At 48.1% G+C, this 14825-nt stretch overlaps 6 protein-coding genes and 1 non-coding gene across 7 annotated transcripts; 4 read left to right on the forward strand and 3 right to left on the reverse strand.

Moving 5' to 3' along the window:
- Positions 1-727: 727 nt before the first annotated feature.
- On the forward strand, positions 728-3273 carry MGYG_04505 (succinyl-CoA ligase subunit alpha; the record flags this gene model as incomplete). The annotated part of the gene is made up of 10 exons (XM_003174279.1): positions 728-920; positions 976-983; positions 1034-1147; positions 1202-1345; positions 1398-1780; positions 1833-2040; positions 2092-2699; positions 2753-2784; positions 2839-3131; positions 3193-3273. The coding sequence occupies 10 exons, from the start codon at positions 728-730 to the stop codon at positions 3271-3273; spliced, it is 2064 nt and encodes a 687-aa protein (XP_003174327.1).
- A 108-nt stretch (positions 3274-3381) lies between these two features.
- On the reverse strand, positions 3382-3480 carry MGYG_10545. Its single transcript has one exon. It is a non-coding gene; the product is annotated as a tRNA-Arg (tRNA).
- A 432-nt stretch (positions 3481-3912) lies between these two features.
- On the forward strand, positions 3913-5024 carry MGYG_04506 (thioesterase; the record flags this gene model as incomplete). The annotated part of the gene is made up of 3 exons (XM_003174280.1): positions 3913-4036; positions 4182-4936; positions 4995-5024. The coding sequence occupies 3 exons, from the start codon at positions 3913-3915 to the stop codon at positions 5022-5024; spliced, it is 909 nt and encodes a 302-aa protein (XP_003174328.1).
- Positions 5025-5537: 513 nt separating this feature from the next.
- On the forward strand, positions 5538-6961 carry MGYG_04507 (vacuolar ATP synthase subunit C 1-A; the record flags this gene model as incomplete). Its single annotated transcript, XM_003174281.1, has 5 exons — positions 5538-5835; positions 5910-6004; positions 6060-6151; positions 6205-6697; positions 6767-6961. 5 exons carry the CDS (start codon positions 5538-5540, stop codon positions 6959-6961), a joined length of 1173 nt encoding a protein of 390 aa, XP_003174329.1.
- Positions 6962-8469: 1508 nt separating this feature from the next.
- On the forward strand, positions 8470-9577 carry MGYG_04508 (adenylyl-sulfate kinase; the record flags this gene model as incomplete). The annotated part of the gene is made up of 2 exons (XM_003174282.1): positions 8470-8477; positions 8530-9577. 2 exons carry the CDS (start codon positions 8470-8472, stop codon positions 9575-9577), a joined length of 1056 nt encoding a protein of 351 aa, XP_003174330.1.
- Positions 9578-10051: 474 nt separating this feature from the next.
- Positions 10052-11580, reverse strand: MGYG_04509 (aminomethyltransferase; the record flags this gene model as incomplete). The annotated part of the gene is made up of 2 exons (XM_003174283.1): positions 10052-11114; positions 11192-11580. 2 exons carry the CDS (start codon positions 11578-11580, stop codon positions 10052-10054), a joined length of 1452 nt encoding a protein of 483 aa, XP_003174331.1.
- Positions 11581-12002: 422 nt separating this feature from the next.
- Positions 12003-13828, reverse strand: MGYG_04510 (hypothetical protein; the record flags this gene model as incomplete). Its single annotated transcript, XM_003174284.1, has 5 exons — positions 12003-12083; positions 12140-13096; positions 13152-13278; positions 13338-13480; positions 13595-13828. 5 exons carry the CDS (start codon positions 13826-13828, stop codon positions 12003-12005), a joined length of 1542 nt encoding a protein of 513 aa, XP_003174332.1.
- Between the last annotated feature and the right edge of the window lie 997 nt (positions 13829-14825).

Consider the following 14825-nt stretch of genomic DNA (forward strand, 5'->3'; position numbering starts at 1 on the left):
CAGTGATGACATCAGTCAGTTATCTAGAGCCAGCCACTAAGTAAGCCATGCCATGCGCCCGGCAGCTAGTTAGTCAGTTCACTAGTTAGTTAGTTAGTTGGTCAAGGGCTGAAGGATGGTGAAAGGATAAGGGGAAGATTAAGGGGCAAAAGGATGAAGACCAAGAAGCCTGCAGAAGGCCAGGATGATATGCAGCATCCATGCAAGTGACTGTGAAGAGCTTCACCTTCAACCTCTCTCTGTCAGTCTATCTGTATGTCTCTCTTCGAATATCGGCCGGGATGGAGATGGCCATCATGCCACCGCAGAGAGCCGGCAGTCTCGTAGGCTTCTCAGGCCGATCAGCTAGTCAGTTAGTTACGAACTTGCCATGGAGCCCGAGATAGTCGCAGTTCTAGATATCGATATCTAGTTAGCTAGGCAGGTGGTTACCTCGGCCTGCTGGTTATCTAGTGGTCTACACGGGCATCATGTCCCGGCAGAGCTTGCTGGCAGCGAACCAGTCAACTATGCCCGAGCTGCCGGACGAGTGAAGCTGTGGGGTTTCTGCTTCTGCTTCTTCTTTTCATGTTTGCTTTTACCGAGCGTCTCTCCTCTTTCCTGACCTTCTCCTGTTCCATGGTGGGCGCTGCTTGTATAACTAAGTGTATACGGAGAGCGGCAGGTTAACTCGTTGATCTAGTCGCTGCTCTGTTCGTGGAGTTAGTTGTACCACCGCCACTCCATAATGGCCCTGAGATGGATGCAGAGTCCGTCTAGCCGGCTGTTCGGCTGTCAGGGTCCATCTCGCTTGCTGCTGCTGCAGAGACATGTATCTTCATCCTCATTCTCTACTTCGGCTAGATGCCAGTCCTATGAAGATACGCTGCCGACGCTCAAGATAGGATCCCACACCCGAGTTCTCTTTCAGGGGTTTACTGGTGGGTTATGCTCTGATTTTATTCTATCAATACATATGTTCTAACATGTAAACAGGTAAACAGGTACTTAATCTCTAGATCTAGACAATGACCCAGTAACTAATAAAGTATAGGCGACGGCCAATGTCAAGGAGTCACTGGCATGGGGGACCAAGATAGTTGGTGGCGTTAAGCCTGGAGTCGAGGGTGAACATCTAGGACTGCCCATCTTCCCATCGGTTCGCGTGGTAAGTAACTCGTTCGGGATAGTAGAATAATCTACATGCTCACACAGTATATAGGCACACGAGAAGGCCAAACCAGATGCCTCAGCTGTATATGTGCCCGGAAACCAGACTGCTAAAGCCATAGAAGAAGCCCTCGAGGCAGAAATACCCCTTATCGTCGCTGTGGCTGAACATGTTCCCATCCACGACATGCTAAGAGTCTGCACACACCTATTCCAACCTCTAACCCCCCCTACTAACAGCATCATAGATACACTCCATGCTCAAAACACAGTCCAAGTCTAGACTGGTCGGACCAAACTGTCCCGGGATCATCTCTGCCATTGGCAAATGTAGAATCGGGTTCCAGCCTCTTCCATGCTTTGCACCAGGGAATATAGGCATAGTAGCCAAATCAGGCACGTTGGGATATGAGACTGTTGCATCCACCACCAGAGCTGGGCTAGGGCAGAGCTTATGTATAGGTATGGGTGGTGACGTGCTTGCTGGCACTGACTTTGTAGATGCATTAAAGGTGTTTGAACACGACGACGATACCCATGGCATTATCATTGTGGGTGAGATAGGTGGTGAGGCGGAGATGGAGGCTGCAGAGTGGATCGAGGGGTATAGGAGGAGGACAGCAGCGGCAAAGTATGTACTCTTTTTTCCTTATGAAAAGACATATCTGGCTGACAGTGTATAGACCGATAATGGCGTTGGTCGGCGGTATTGAAGCTCCACATGGTCGGGTTATGGGCCATGCAGGCGCATGGACGGCAGCAGGCGAACCAAATGCCAGGACCAAGATACAGGCTTTGCAGTCTGCGGGAGTGGTCATGGTTGATCATCCGGAGAAGTTCGGTGAGGGTATGAAGGCATTGTTGGCTGGGGCTAGCAGAAGGCCTAAACCGGTATGTTGCCGTTCTATAACCAAGCAGACAGAAGCTAACGAGTAGGTATAGGTATCTTCCGGACCTTATATGCAACGGTCATCATATCACACTTGGACCAGAAGGTGTCCACAGAACAGTCTACCGTATAGACCAACAGGCTCTTCTCAAAAGAGAAACCTATACATCAAGTCCTCTGATGCAGTCAGCCTCCTCAAAGACCAAAACATTTCCGCCCTTGAGTCCAAGGGGCCAGCTAATTTCACTCTTGCCATTGCTGTAGACCGTAAATCATGCGGTCCCTGCATAGCCGTCAGTAATAGCACCGATGGCAACACCCACAGGTTCCCATTCAACTATCACACACGAAACTTTGACATTGCATCTATTGCGGATATCCTTGGCTTTTCCAAAAACCATCCCGTGGCTATCGAGTCCTTAGAGAAGCTTCTGCATGGGTTAATGAACATATTTGTGTCCAAGGAGGCATTCATTCTTGAGATTAAGGCTAGCATCACTCCGGATACACAGGGTATACATGTGCTTGATACGCGGTTTGGGTTCGATGACGCTGCGCACCGTAGCTCGGGAAGACAGAGTGATATCCATGGCTTGCGAAACAAAGCTGAAGAGGTCCCTGCTGAAGTTGATGCAGAGAAGGACGGCATAGTGTATATCACGTACGTCCTCTCAGCTCCATAACACCCTAGCTCAATGCTAACGTTGAATTTAGCCTTCCCGGAGAAGGTCGTATAGGAACACTAGGTAAGCACCGCTAGTAAGCCTCCTATCCTTGCCTCTTGCTGACCACTAGCCTAGTGAACGGCGCTGGCCTGGCCATGAACACTGTGGACGCCCTCACCCTACACGGTGGAAGCTGTGCCAACTTCCTCGACACAGGCGGCAAAGCCACCGCAGAAACAGTCAAGTCGTCCTTCCGAGTCATCCTATCTGATCCACGAGTAAAGAGCATCTTTGTCAACATCTTTGGCGGCCTTACCAAGTGTGATATGATTGCCGAAGGTATCATCATGGCCTTCCGTGATCTGGGTATGAATGTTCCTGTAGTTGTAAGGCTAAGAGGAACAAATGAGGAACTCGGTCAAAAGATGGTACGCTTGTCATCTTCCTCTGCAAGTACTCTTTATCTACTCTGCTGACTGTTTGGTATAGATAGCTGAGAGCGGCCTTCCCCTGCACGCCTTTGACTCTTTCGAACAAGCCGCGAAGAAAGTCATCAGCTTGTCGAAGTAATAGATATAACACCGATATATAAATCAAATAGCGTCCGTCGATAGAAGGAATAGATAAGAATATAGCTAATATCAAAGAGACAGTAAAAAACGAAGACCTCAAAAAAATCGAGGGACGTGGGACTCGAACCCACAATCTTAGCTTAAGCTTACTACTCGCAGCAAATGAAAGTAGGAGAGCTACGCATTACCCTTCTGCCAGCCCCTCTAACGCTAAGTATGATGGTGCTCTCCTTTGTCCCTTAGCTAGGGGTCGCCCTTCGACCACTAATAGCACCCATTAATATCACCATGAGAAAGCGGACATATAGATGAGTAACAGTAGGATATAAAGAGCGTCCCTTAAGGCGCGGGATTCAGCCTGACTTGCTCAAAGACTTGAGGTCATCAAAGTTGTTACGCGGCGAGAAAACGCCGGACGAGCCGTGCCGCGGACCTCGGCACTTACGCCTGCTGAGTAACACCGACTCAAGTTTTGCGGTGGGCCGCCCTGCGGAACAGCCTCCCTATCAAACTGTTGATAACGCGCATCTCGTCAACTGGAAAGTTGCTGCCTTAGATGTTTGTTGGGAACGAGTGGATAGGGTAAATTTCTTGGATTATGCTGGAATCGCGGCTCCCCCGGCCTTCCGCGCTCAACATGGCTCGTCTAGCCATCGGGCTGAGGAACAACTCTTGCTTGTCTCCGTTGAAGCACCAGCAGCTTCGGCGGGTTCCTGCTTCAGCTATATTCCTCCGGGCTCCAGCAAGGCCTTATTCGTCTGGTTAGTGTTTATGTACATACCCTCTCCCCTATCCAATGCCGGCACATTTTTATGCCGTTGGGAAAACTTTACCATCTATAGTTCTGGCAACTATATATATTCCTCCGTCCGTATGGGTTCACCCTTAACTTACCTTTCTCTCTAGCTCACAGCCAGACCGCATACCAAGAAGCCCATACTCCCCCTCCCCCTCCTCCAACATATAGAAAACGGTCACTGTTCGGCCGCATACTTGGTTTCTCAGTGATAGCCATCGGTTCTTTTACTCTCGGCATAATTACAAACCCGGACGTTTTCAAGATGCACGCCTCCCTCTCCTCTATACCGTCTGACCAGGAGACCAATTCCCTCTATACACCACCGGACGAGGTATCCAAGGAAATCAATGACTTCATCGACACACATCCTCTCTCTGTCTCGCTACGAGCAGACCCTAAATACATTGAATCTCGACCACACATGAAATACCCTGCTGAACTTCGCGCGCACAGCTTGACGGGTGGCACATTGACCGGCCCGGGTCGTATAGTCGTACCGCCATTCGCATGGAACACCGAGGACGGCTCATCGTTCATTTCGATATTTTATCTTGGTTCTGACCTGTGTGGTCATCCAGGTATTGTTCACGGCGGATTGTTGGCTACTTTGCTTGATGAAGGGCTTGCGAGAACATGTTTCCCTGCTTTGCCGAATAAGGTTGGCGTTACGGCTAATTTGAATATTGATTACCGTAACCCTGCGCCGGCCGGAGCGTTCTTTGTCATGAGAGCGAAGACCACCAAGGTTGATGGCCGTAAGGCGTGGGTGGAAGGCTGGATTGAGAGTCTACCTGACGATGGATCCGAGCCCGTCAAGTATGTCGAAGCAAAGGCTTTGTTTATTGAGCCGAAGAATGCTGCGGTATGTTCAGGCACCTTACCCCGTCATAATTGTGCTAAAGCTAATGTGTTAAAAACAGCTCATTCCCCGTCTGTATAAAGTCACTTAAACGGTTGTTCATCTTTTTTCTGCATTGATACACTTAGACATTTCAGCCTTCAAGCTACTCGTTTTACACTCCAGTCTACATTCGGAGATAGAGTTCTTCTTTTACAGATTTCCTACAGCTTATCTTGCAACACGCTCCAGCAACGATAGATTCATGTCACTTAGATTTATTTAATATATATATCGCTACATATACCAGCAATAAATGTTACCTTGATGTTCCCTCAAGTCCAGCTGTCGATGTAGAACTTGCTGAATAGTCGCGGTGGAGCCATCCTCGGCTTCCCATTGGTCCCAGCACCACGAGCTCTCACCTTAACCCAACCTGTCCTATCTTACCATCTAACAACATTCAGATATCAACACCGCCCACCATTCAACTAGCTCTCCATCTAGCTCAAGGAAGGAAGGCATCTATCCAGAGAGCCATTCATCCACCCGGGCCGTCTACCTTATGCCCGCGCCTTTGGTCCAATAACAACCAACCATACCGAACACGAATCAAGCCGTCATAATGTCCAAACAAGCAAGATACATCCTCCTCTCGCTGCCGAACTCCATCACCCCATCACATCACCACGACGATGCTCTGGAAGCAATACGCTCGAAAGTCTCGGACAACGGAAATGTAGCTCCCTTTGCGGTACCAGAGTTCAAGATCGGAACCCTGGACGCTCTGGTACAGCAGGCAGATGAATTGGGTAAAGTCGAGGCACTTTGCGAGAACGTCGTTAGTAAAGTGGGAGATGTGATTTCGAGCGTGCTGGAAGGCGATGAGGCGCAGATATCGAGGATGAAGACGGTCAATGAGAGTGCGTTCCTGCCTTTGAACACTGGGCTGAATGGGTGGGGTATTACCGAAACCTATGGCTAACGAGGAATATAGGACCGCTGGATCAATACTTGCAATCTTTTGCATGGAACAAGGTCAAATACAGAGCTGACAAGTCGTTGGCGGAGTTGATTGATCTACTGCAAAATGTAAATGCCGAGGATACCTATGTTATGGGCTAATGATAGCTAACTTCCTATTCAGGAAATCAACAGTATCGATAACGATGTGCGAGCGAAGTTTACCCAGTACAACGGCGTCAAGTCAAACTTGGCCGGTCTACAGCGGAAACAAACGTCAGTCACATTTTCACCCTGCATGTTTTATTTGATACTAACATTCTATGCAGAGGCAACCTTTCCACCAAGTCTCTCGCTTCAGTTGTCGACCCTAGCCTCCTCGTGCAGGACTCAGAGTACCTAGAAACTCACCTCATTGCACTTCCTAGCCGAGATGCTAAGGATTTCCTACGTGTATATGAAACACTCTCACCCATGGTTGTTCCGCGCTCCTCGATACTTCTCGCTTCAGACGAGGAATACACTCTCTACGGCGTAACGACGTTCAAGAAGCACAGTGCAGAATTCATCCACAAGTGCCGTGAGAACCGATGGACGCCAAGAGAATACAAATACGTCGAGGACGGCGGCGAAGCAGAACGCAAGGAAATCGATCAAGTTGCCGGTGACGCTAAGAGGCTGTGGGGTGAAGCTTTGAGGCTCGGAAAGACAGGATGGGGCGAAGCTGTGATGGTGTGGGTGCACATCCTTACCTTGAGGATGTTCGTCGAGACTGTCCTGAGGTACGGGTTGCCGTTGGATTTCACATCCGTCTTGATCAAGGTACGTACCGTGACTCCCTCCCTGAACTCTCTCCATGTATCCGTACATAAAGCTAACGGCTCTCATTAGAGCACGGGTAGGAACGCTAAAAAGATCAAGGATGCGCTCGACTCATCGTATTCTTACCTAGGCGGTAATGCCTTTACTCGGGACAAGAAAGGTCGGGTTCGGAAGGACGACCCGAATGAGATGCAACAGGCGGGTGTTCCCGACACGGCAGCCGAATATACAGCCTTTGTATATTATGAGTTCGAGGTCGAGTAAGTTAGTTGGTTGTTGCCTTGGAACTTGGGACGGTACATAGCTGCTTTGTTTTTGTCTGTTTTTTGTCTACATATTTTACTCCTATGGAGTAAGTACCCTTTAGGCTATCTATGTGGAATTTTAGGCCCGTCTTTTTGATCATAGGCAGGTGTATACGTTCTAGAATTGGATACAAGACGGTTAGCTCATGATCACCAACAATTTTGTTATATTTCCACATCACTTGATTCGCTGCTGGTGGCACAAAGAACGTTAAGACCACAAATTGACAGAAAACAACATTCTTTCAAAATCACCGACTTTTTCCCTCATTGCCTCATAGCAAAAGAGCAGCAACGCCTAAAAGGCCCAGAAACCCAAGGACAGCGGTAGATTTTTCATGTCTGAGATCCCCTGTCTTCCGTTCCAAGATCTTGATAGATCAATCTAAAGCCTCCAAAGAAGATCAGGGGAAGGATCGCCGAAGGAGAAATACCACCAAGCAAAGACGCTGTTTTATCTAGGGGCGGTAAAAGAGCAGATAAGGGCCTCCCCATGCCGGCAACAAATCTCTGACCGCCCCCTTGCCATCAAGCTGTTATCCGATCCTCAAACTGAAGCCGAAACCCTGTGTTGACCGATACCTTCTCAAACAAAACATGTTTGGTTGCCAGTCAAGATCATCGCCAATCGCACCCAATCAGCGACGTCAAACCGATCTTGATGCTTAGCAAATCCGCCAGTCTAGAATTTAGCCTCCCCAGCTCCATCGCGCGGCGGAGCCAAAAGAGCAGGCTGGTAATTGAGCTGCTTAGAAATATTTGGGTCCAGAATTAATAACTCGCTTGGCCAGATGGCTGCTGGAGACCAAAAGTGGCCACATATCCCTCTGCACGGCTGCTTATATACGGGGAGCGATGAGGAAACGTTTCAGGATGTAACCAACAGGGTTACACGGTTACGAGACGGTATGCCGAGTCGGGATCCGTTTGGCGATAGAAGTTGATACCCGGATGCTGAAGAATGCTGAAGAATGCGATTCTGTCGATGTCTACTATGTAGATAAGGAGATAGAAAAGAGATTGAACGGTTTAACAAGCTGTCATCTAGGTACAAACCTGTAACCTGCGAGGCTGAATTTGGTTGAGAGAAAAAGTTATTATATACTTATTTCCATGGTTCCGAACGAACCATCAGGAGGGGCGTTTCATCCGCCAAACTCTGCAACGTCCTGCTTTCCTTATCTGCAGCAGATGTACGAACTACTGAGGGACCCGACCTGAACCGTCCCTTCTGTCACCGACTAACATGTAATCTTACCCCGGGAACCGGGATCCCCTTACTACCCGCCGCCGAGTTTATCCTCCACATCTGAGAGGGCTGGGTTGATATAAATCTTGACGCATCCGGCTGTTGGAGGAGAATAATTCCATTCTTCGCATCACACCCGAAATCACTGTCAAGGCACATTCCCAAGGCCAGATCTTCCTCTTCGCATATACCTTGTCGCATCACTCACATCAGTCACAATGGCCGTGTAAGTTCATATTCGTCCGATAATTGAATTCCGACAAGCTAACCTGTCACAGAAACCTTCATTTTCACGAGTCTGACTTCACTCGAGAGACTCGAGCTGCCTACATTGGCCAGAGAGGCTTCACTCTCTGGTTCACCGGTATTTCGGGATCCGGAAAGTCCACTATCGCCGTCGCCGTCGAGAAAGAGCTCATTGCCAAACGCAAGCTTACTGCTTTCCGACTTGATGGAGATAACATCCGTACTGGTCTCAACAAGGGTCTTGGGTTTACTGCAGCAGACCGAACTGAAAACATTCGACGAATCGGCGAGGTCGCCAAGCTCTTCGCCGACTGTGGAATTGTTACCCTGACTTCCTTCATCTCACCATATGCCGCCGACAGACTTGCCGCCCGTAAGCTGCACGAACTGTCAGAGGAAGAGAAGGAAAGAGGAGAAACTCCCTTGCCATTCATTGAAGTTCACGTTGATATTCCTTTTGAAGTCTCTTTAGAAAGAGATAAGAAGGGGTTTGTAACAATGGGACACCAAGGATTGATCAAGAACTTCACTGGTGTGGGCAAGTCGACTGGCTCATCATATGAGGCCCCCGAAAAACCTGAGATATACATCAACAACAACCGAGAAATGACCATTGACAATGCAGTCAAGCAGATCATGGACTACCTTGAAGAGAAAGGTCTACTCGACAGTCCACCAGATGTTGCCACTGCTGAGGCTGAATCCGCGAAACGCGTGAAAGAAGGCCAGGATATCAAAGAGAAACGACTTTTGCAAACCCTAGAGAAGAGTGAAGCCGCCTTCAAAGCTGCGGAAGCTTCTGGTAATGAGGAGGAAATTAGTGCCGCCAAGGCTGCGGCAGTCAAGGCTGCTGGTGCTCTCAAGTCCTTTTTCGCCAACAAGCACAGAGCGGTCATGGAGGCTGCCGAAGCCGTCCAGGAGACCGCTAAAGCTGCTCAGGAAGCCGCAGCTGCAAAAACCGCAGAAGCCGAAGAAGCCAGCAAACTCGCACAAGCTACACAAGATGAGGCTGCTAAGTTGGCTGAACTTGTCGCTACCTATGATGCTGCAACTAGAGCTCATGGCGCCACCGCTAACTAAGCAGCTTCTTTGCTCCTCTTTCATCTCCTGTTTTCGCCCTGTCTTTTGCTGTTAAGATATCCTCACACATATATAGAGAGCACGGAATAGTTACGAACTACGAATATAGATATTGTTTCCTATTTTTAATTTTTTTTTTTTTGGAAGTAAGCTGCCACTTGTTAAGTTACTAATTGTAACATTGAAGTCGTTGATATCGCATAACTTTGTAGTATTAAATAAGTTGATTATTATTGAATCTATAGGTAGATTATAGACCGGCGGGTGTTCGGGCTCTTTTAACCGACTTTGCGTGTCTGTAAACGAAGCTTTTAGGCAATCCCCCCCCCAAAATAGATACATATATATAAATCTCGTAACACTGTATAAAGATAGATCCCTTAGAAGGCTTATTGCTGCATGTAATACAAGAAAAAGGATACGAAATGTTAAGCCGAGTAAGTAGGACTGTGAATGTATATGGTAAACCATTATTTAACCCCTGTAGAACTTGGATTCGATCCACGGCATGGGAGTAACAGTAGCTTTGCGGAGCTTCTTGCGAACAAGTATTCCAACCTCTGTACCTTTCTTATGAAGGCCCTGTTTAATATATCCCATAGCAATGTTTGTACCACCTAGAGTCGGGCTGGGGAGACCAGAAGTAACCACACCGACTTCAGTTTTACCGTCTGCAAGGTCCACGATAACAGCACCCTCACGGGCAGGTGCACCGCCTTCAACTGTAAAACCGACTCGTCGTCGAGTCAGCGTCTTGGCTGGGGATGCAAGTTGCGGGAGAATGGTGGATGCTCCATTGAACTTGGATAAGGGAGATGATGGGTCCCGCCGGTCTTTGCCAACAACCCAGCCAAGGCCAGCAACTGGTGGGGTCTCGGAAAGAGATATATCATGGCCGTATAAGCACATACCGGCTTCCAAGCGGAGGGAATCACGAGCGGCTAGTCCGGCGAGCTTGACATCTGGGCTGGAGATGAGAAGTTCGGCAACACGGCGAGGTAAGTTGGCATCCGTATCAGTAGGAATGGAGATTTCGAATCCGTCTTCTCCAGTGTATCCTGTTCTGGAGATCAGGAGGCGTGACGGGGTGCTTGATCCATCTGGGAAATTCAAGTGGAGCTGACGGCATTGGCCAAAGTGAAGGGTTGAAAGATCAGCGTCAGCAGACGTTTCCTTCTTGATAAGTGGCTGAAGTGTATTTGCACTTGCAGGACCCTGGAGGGCAATTAGAGCCCTATTATCAAGTATAGTCCAGTTGATGATCGAGTCGCGCTTGGAGGGATCTTGGGAGTTCCTGAATGCTTCAATTTCCTTTGTTAGGAACTCGAGGTCTTCCTTGCGACGGCCGGCGTTTGTGACGAAATAAAAAGACTCTGGTCCAAGGCGTGTGACCACAGTATCATCAATAATTCCACCACTGCTTTCATCTAGAAGGCAAGATAGGGTAGAATGATTATCCTTTAGCGAATCGAGCGAGGCAGGGGTAATCTTCATCAATAAGTCTCGTGCGCCAGGGCCGATAATGTGGTGTTGTACCCTAAGAAGGGCGCCATTAGCATACCAATTCCGAGAGTACATATAGAGAAAAGAGGTGGATAATATTAATGCACTTACATATGGCTCACGTCAAACAAACTGGCCTTTTCTCGTGTCCATTTGTGGCTCTCAACATGGCTCATGTCAGCGTATTGCAACGGCATGGAGTACCCCGCGAACGGGACCATCTTGCCCTTGTGCTCGATATGGAAGTCATAGAACTGCGTCTTCTTGATATCAGATTCACCGGCAGAAGAGCTGGAGGCATATCTCAAGCCTGATGGATTCCCAAATGTGCTGCTGGCAATCAATGGCTGCCGGTATCCCACACTCGGAGTTCCGTGAATCTGGCGGCAATGTCGGCTCAATTGAGCGCCGTAGTTAACTCCGCTCCAGCATCTGAAGCTCGCTCTGGCCTGGAAGATGCCATTTCTGGCGAACTGAGGTGCTCTCGCGATCGTCTTCATGGTGAGTGTTGATATCCGACCTTCTGGAATCAATACAAGGCGAGGTTCGGCAGCAAAAACGAAGTCGGGAAATGATCGGAAAAGTGACGGGGAACTTTTGATAGCCGGTCACGTGAAGATACGAATTCCTATCGGCCGATTATCTAATAAATAGCCGATTGTCACATGACCAAATTTTTCCCGAGTTCCCAATGCAGAAAAACAGACAAGCCAACATCACTTTTCATCTCGGTCCTCGTTCAAAAACACCAAAACGCCTGATATCCTCCTAGAAACCTCCATTGAACATCTCTCATATACAGGTGACCCTTGTATCCTTTATTGAAAGCATAAATCCCTATTATATGATATCGCCGGATAAACATGTCAAGTACCTAGCTCCATTGGCAACCACTGTTGAATATGGAACTGCCTCTAGGCCTTTATAACCCATTGTCCTTACAGGAAAATGCGCTGCCAACTTTTCCGCTCTGGTAATTGAGCACGACACTATCAACAGATGCCTAGACGGGCTGTTAGCTGACTATCAACCTGAAGGTGTATGATTGAGCAGACTCACATATGTTCCTGGACCAAGAAATAGTAACCCGACTCCGACGAGGAAGATATTAACACCCCACCCGATCCATCCTCTGACGCTGCGGGGCTTTCCTGGCTTCTCAGCCTCGTCCGCCGACTGCATTCGTAGATAGGCCACTCCCCAAAAGATGAATCCAAAGAAAGAGTCGAAAAGCGAACTCATTATGGAAAGAAGGTCGGTAAAGAATGGAATCACTTCTGCCACAATGAAGGCAAGTATCCAAAGTACCGCCAAAATCCCAGCCCAGGCGGACCAGCCGACCAGAGTGTGTTCTGTCTTGTGGCGAGTGTTATCGAAAATGCGGAAAAAGATAAATCGTGCAGACACAGATGCATAGAGTACTCCGAGAAAAATCAGTGTAGGCACCATGAAGGAAAAGGCAACCTTCTTATACACTTCATTGCTGAGGGAGCCAAATGCTGGTGCGGTCATGTATTGTGTGCCTGTGAAGACATAGACAATCGCACCCACAACACTGAACACAATTACCTCCGCAATAGTGACTGCCCAGAGGGCTTTGCTAAAATCTTTTGGATTTCTCATCTCAGCAATAAAACTTGGGAGGGTGATCTGGCCGATGAACGTATAGCTGATGTTTAGGAAAGCAGACATTCCCGCAACAAAGGTGGTTCCGGGGAGGGGAAATGCTGTGACAATAGGCTTACCCCCCATTAACTTGCCATCGGGGCCTTTATGATTAGGGTCGGGGTTATATTTCGCAGGATGAGCCTCGAGTCCGGCAAATATCATCGACAGTAGAACCGATATGAATGTAAAGAAAGCCGATAGAGTTGCAAGCTTGGAAAGTGTGTTGAAAGTCCTTGGTATGGAGCAAACGAAAGATATCACAGCTGTCACTGCGACAAATACCACTGTACAAGTGCTGTGATTCGTCATCGTGTTCAAGTATTGTGCGCCGACCAAGCAATGCAAGCCCTGCGACGTACATGTTAGCAATAATGGGCTGATGGCCTTGGAAGGGAAATCACACCTGGATAAAGGTATTGTTCAGGAGGAACATGATGGCCGTGAGATACCACGCCGCTCTTGAGCCCCAGAAAAGGCGCTGGCCAATGTCACAGATATCCCGTACGTCCGGATGGCGTAGGCAATATTTCCTGAATATACTCGGCGGTTATTAAATGTAACACTCCTTTGTCCCAAGGAGGGTGCTTACCAGATGACCAATGAAGTATAGAGCACCATTCCGGCGACCACAACCGTAAGTATCAGCCCTGGGACCAGGCCGAGGACCGAGTAAGAGTACGGGAATGACATGATAGCCAAGCAGATATACTCGGAAAAGAGTAGTGCTGCAGTCTAGTTCAGACATACCCTGTGATTAGCAACCTAACCACAAGAGTAGAAGGGTCCGTTTTAACAATGTGATCATTTGTCGTAATTATAGCGATGAGAGGAGCTCGGATAACAAACCTTCTGCCAACTACAAGTCCTATACTTGATGGCATGGCCTGCTTCCAGCTCCACCTGCTTGCTCACGCTCATAGCAGAACTAGTGTCATCTTCAGTACTGGAGGATTCATCTCCAATACCGCTGTACCCGCCATGGGCAACAATTTGGGCGGTTCCACTAGTATGAGAAGGTAGCGGGGAAGTATCAATAGTCGACAGGTCTTTGCTGACCCCGTGTTCGGGATCTAACGCCATTTGATAAATCTGATCGTACGCTTCCAGCGCACGGGAGCAGGCGGAGCGGTAGCAGCGATTCTTCGGTCGACTGATGACATGTACTTCGACTTTTGCTCTTTCTGTGATTCAACTAAAGGGTGGACTTCCTTTTTCAGAAAGATGGGAAACTAAAGAATGCTGCTAGCTCGCGGATTGGTCTTTCTCGAAAAGGAGATAACTAGATATACAATAATTATCAAAATGTGTAGGTTGTTGGAATATAATTTCTTTCTGGATGAAAAACTTGCTGCTTATACGGTCTGCGGATTGCCCAGATTATGTAACTAGCTAGTTATATATGTGGACTGCAACTCCATGGTTCCAACATGACGTCGTAGACAGTGAAAAGGAAAACTTATGTCCCCTGTAGGTAGTGGGGATTTCTTGCCCCAGTCCATAATAAGAAAGCGTGTCTCAATCTTATCGCCGGGCAGTTTTATTGGGTATCGTTGCCGTTAGTCATGTTTCTCCCTCATCCTCCACTGCGAAGTACCAGTTCTGGATGGAGCAATGCACTGAATTAAATCTTGGCATGCTTGACATATGCGTTCAATGATGTCATCATATCCCAATATGGCTTAGCGCAGCGGCCTCTCCGTTCGGCAAGTCGCTACGCGCCAAGGCTTTGGAGAAGCTTGGTATCTTGACCAGTAGCTTATCAGCACCACAACATACACGGTGAAAACAAAAGCGTACTTGCTTGATCAGATACCCCAGACTAGAGATATTATTTATACCCCCTATTGTTTCTCTCGGCCCAAATCATCACCAAGACGTAAACCTTAACTAACTATGGGTCTTGTTGCAAATTTATAGGCTCAGCGATATCCAGAAACTCAGGTGCTATTTGGCATTATTATGGCTACTCTGATTGAAGACATAATTGGGCTGTGAAACGAGAAGGTTTTACATTAATGTGGGAGAAAGCGCTTCGAAAGAAGTACATAAATATAAGGTATATGTTATAGCTATCGAA

This window comes from Nannizzia gypsea, genomic scaffold (genome assembly GCF_000150975.2).
Source record: "Nannizzia gypsea CBS 118893 supercont1.3 genomic scaffold, whole genome shotgun sequence".
Taxonomy (NCBI): Eukaryota; Fungi; Ascomycota; class Eurotiomycetes; order Onygenales; family Arthrodermataceae; genus Nannizzia; species Nannizzia gypsea.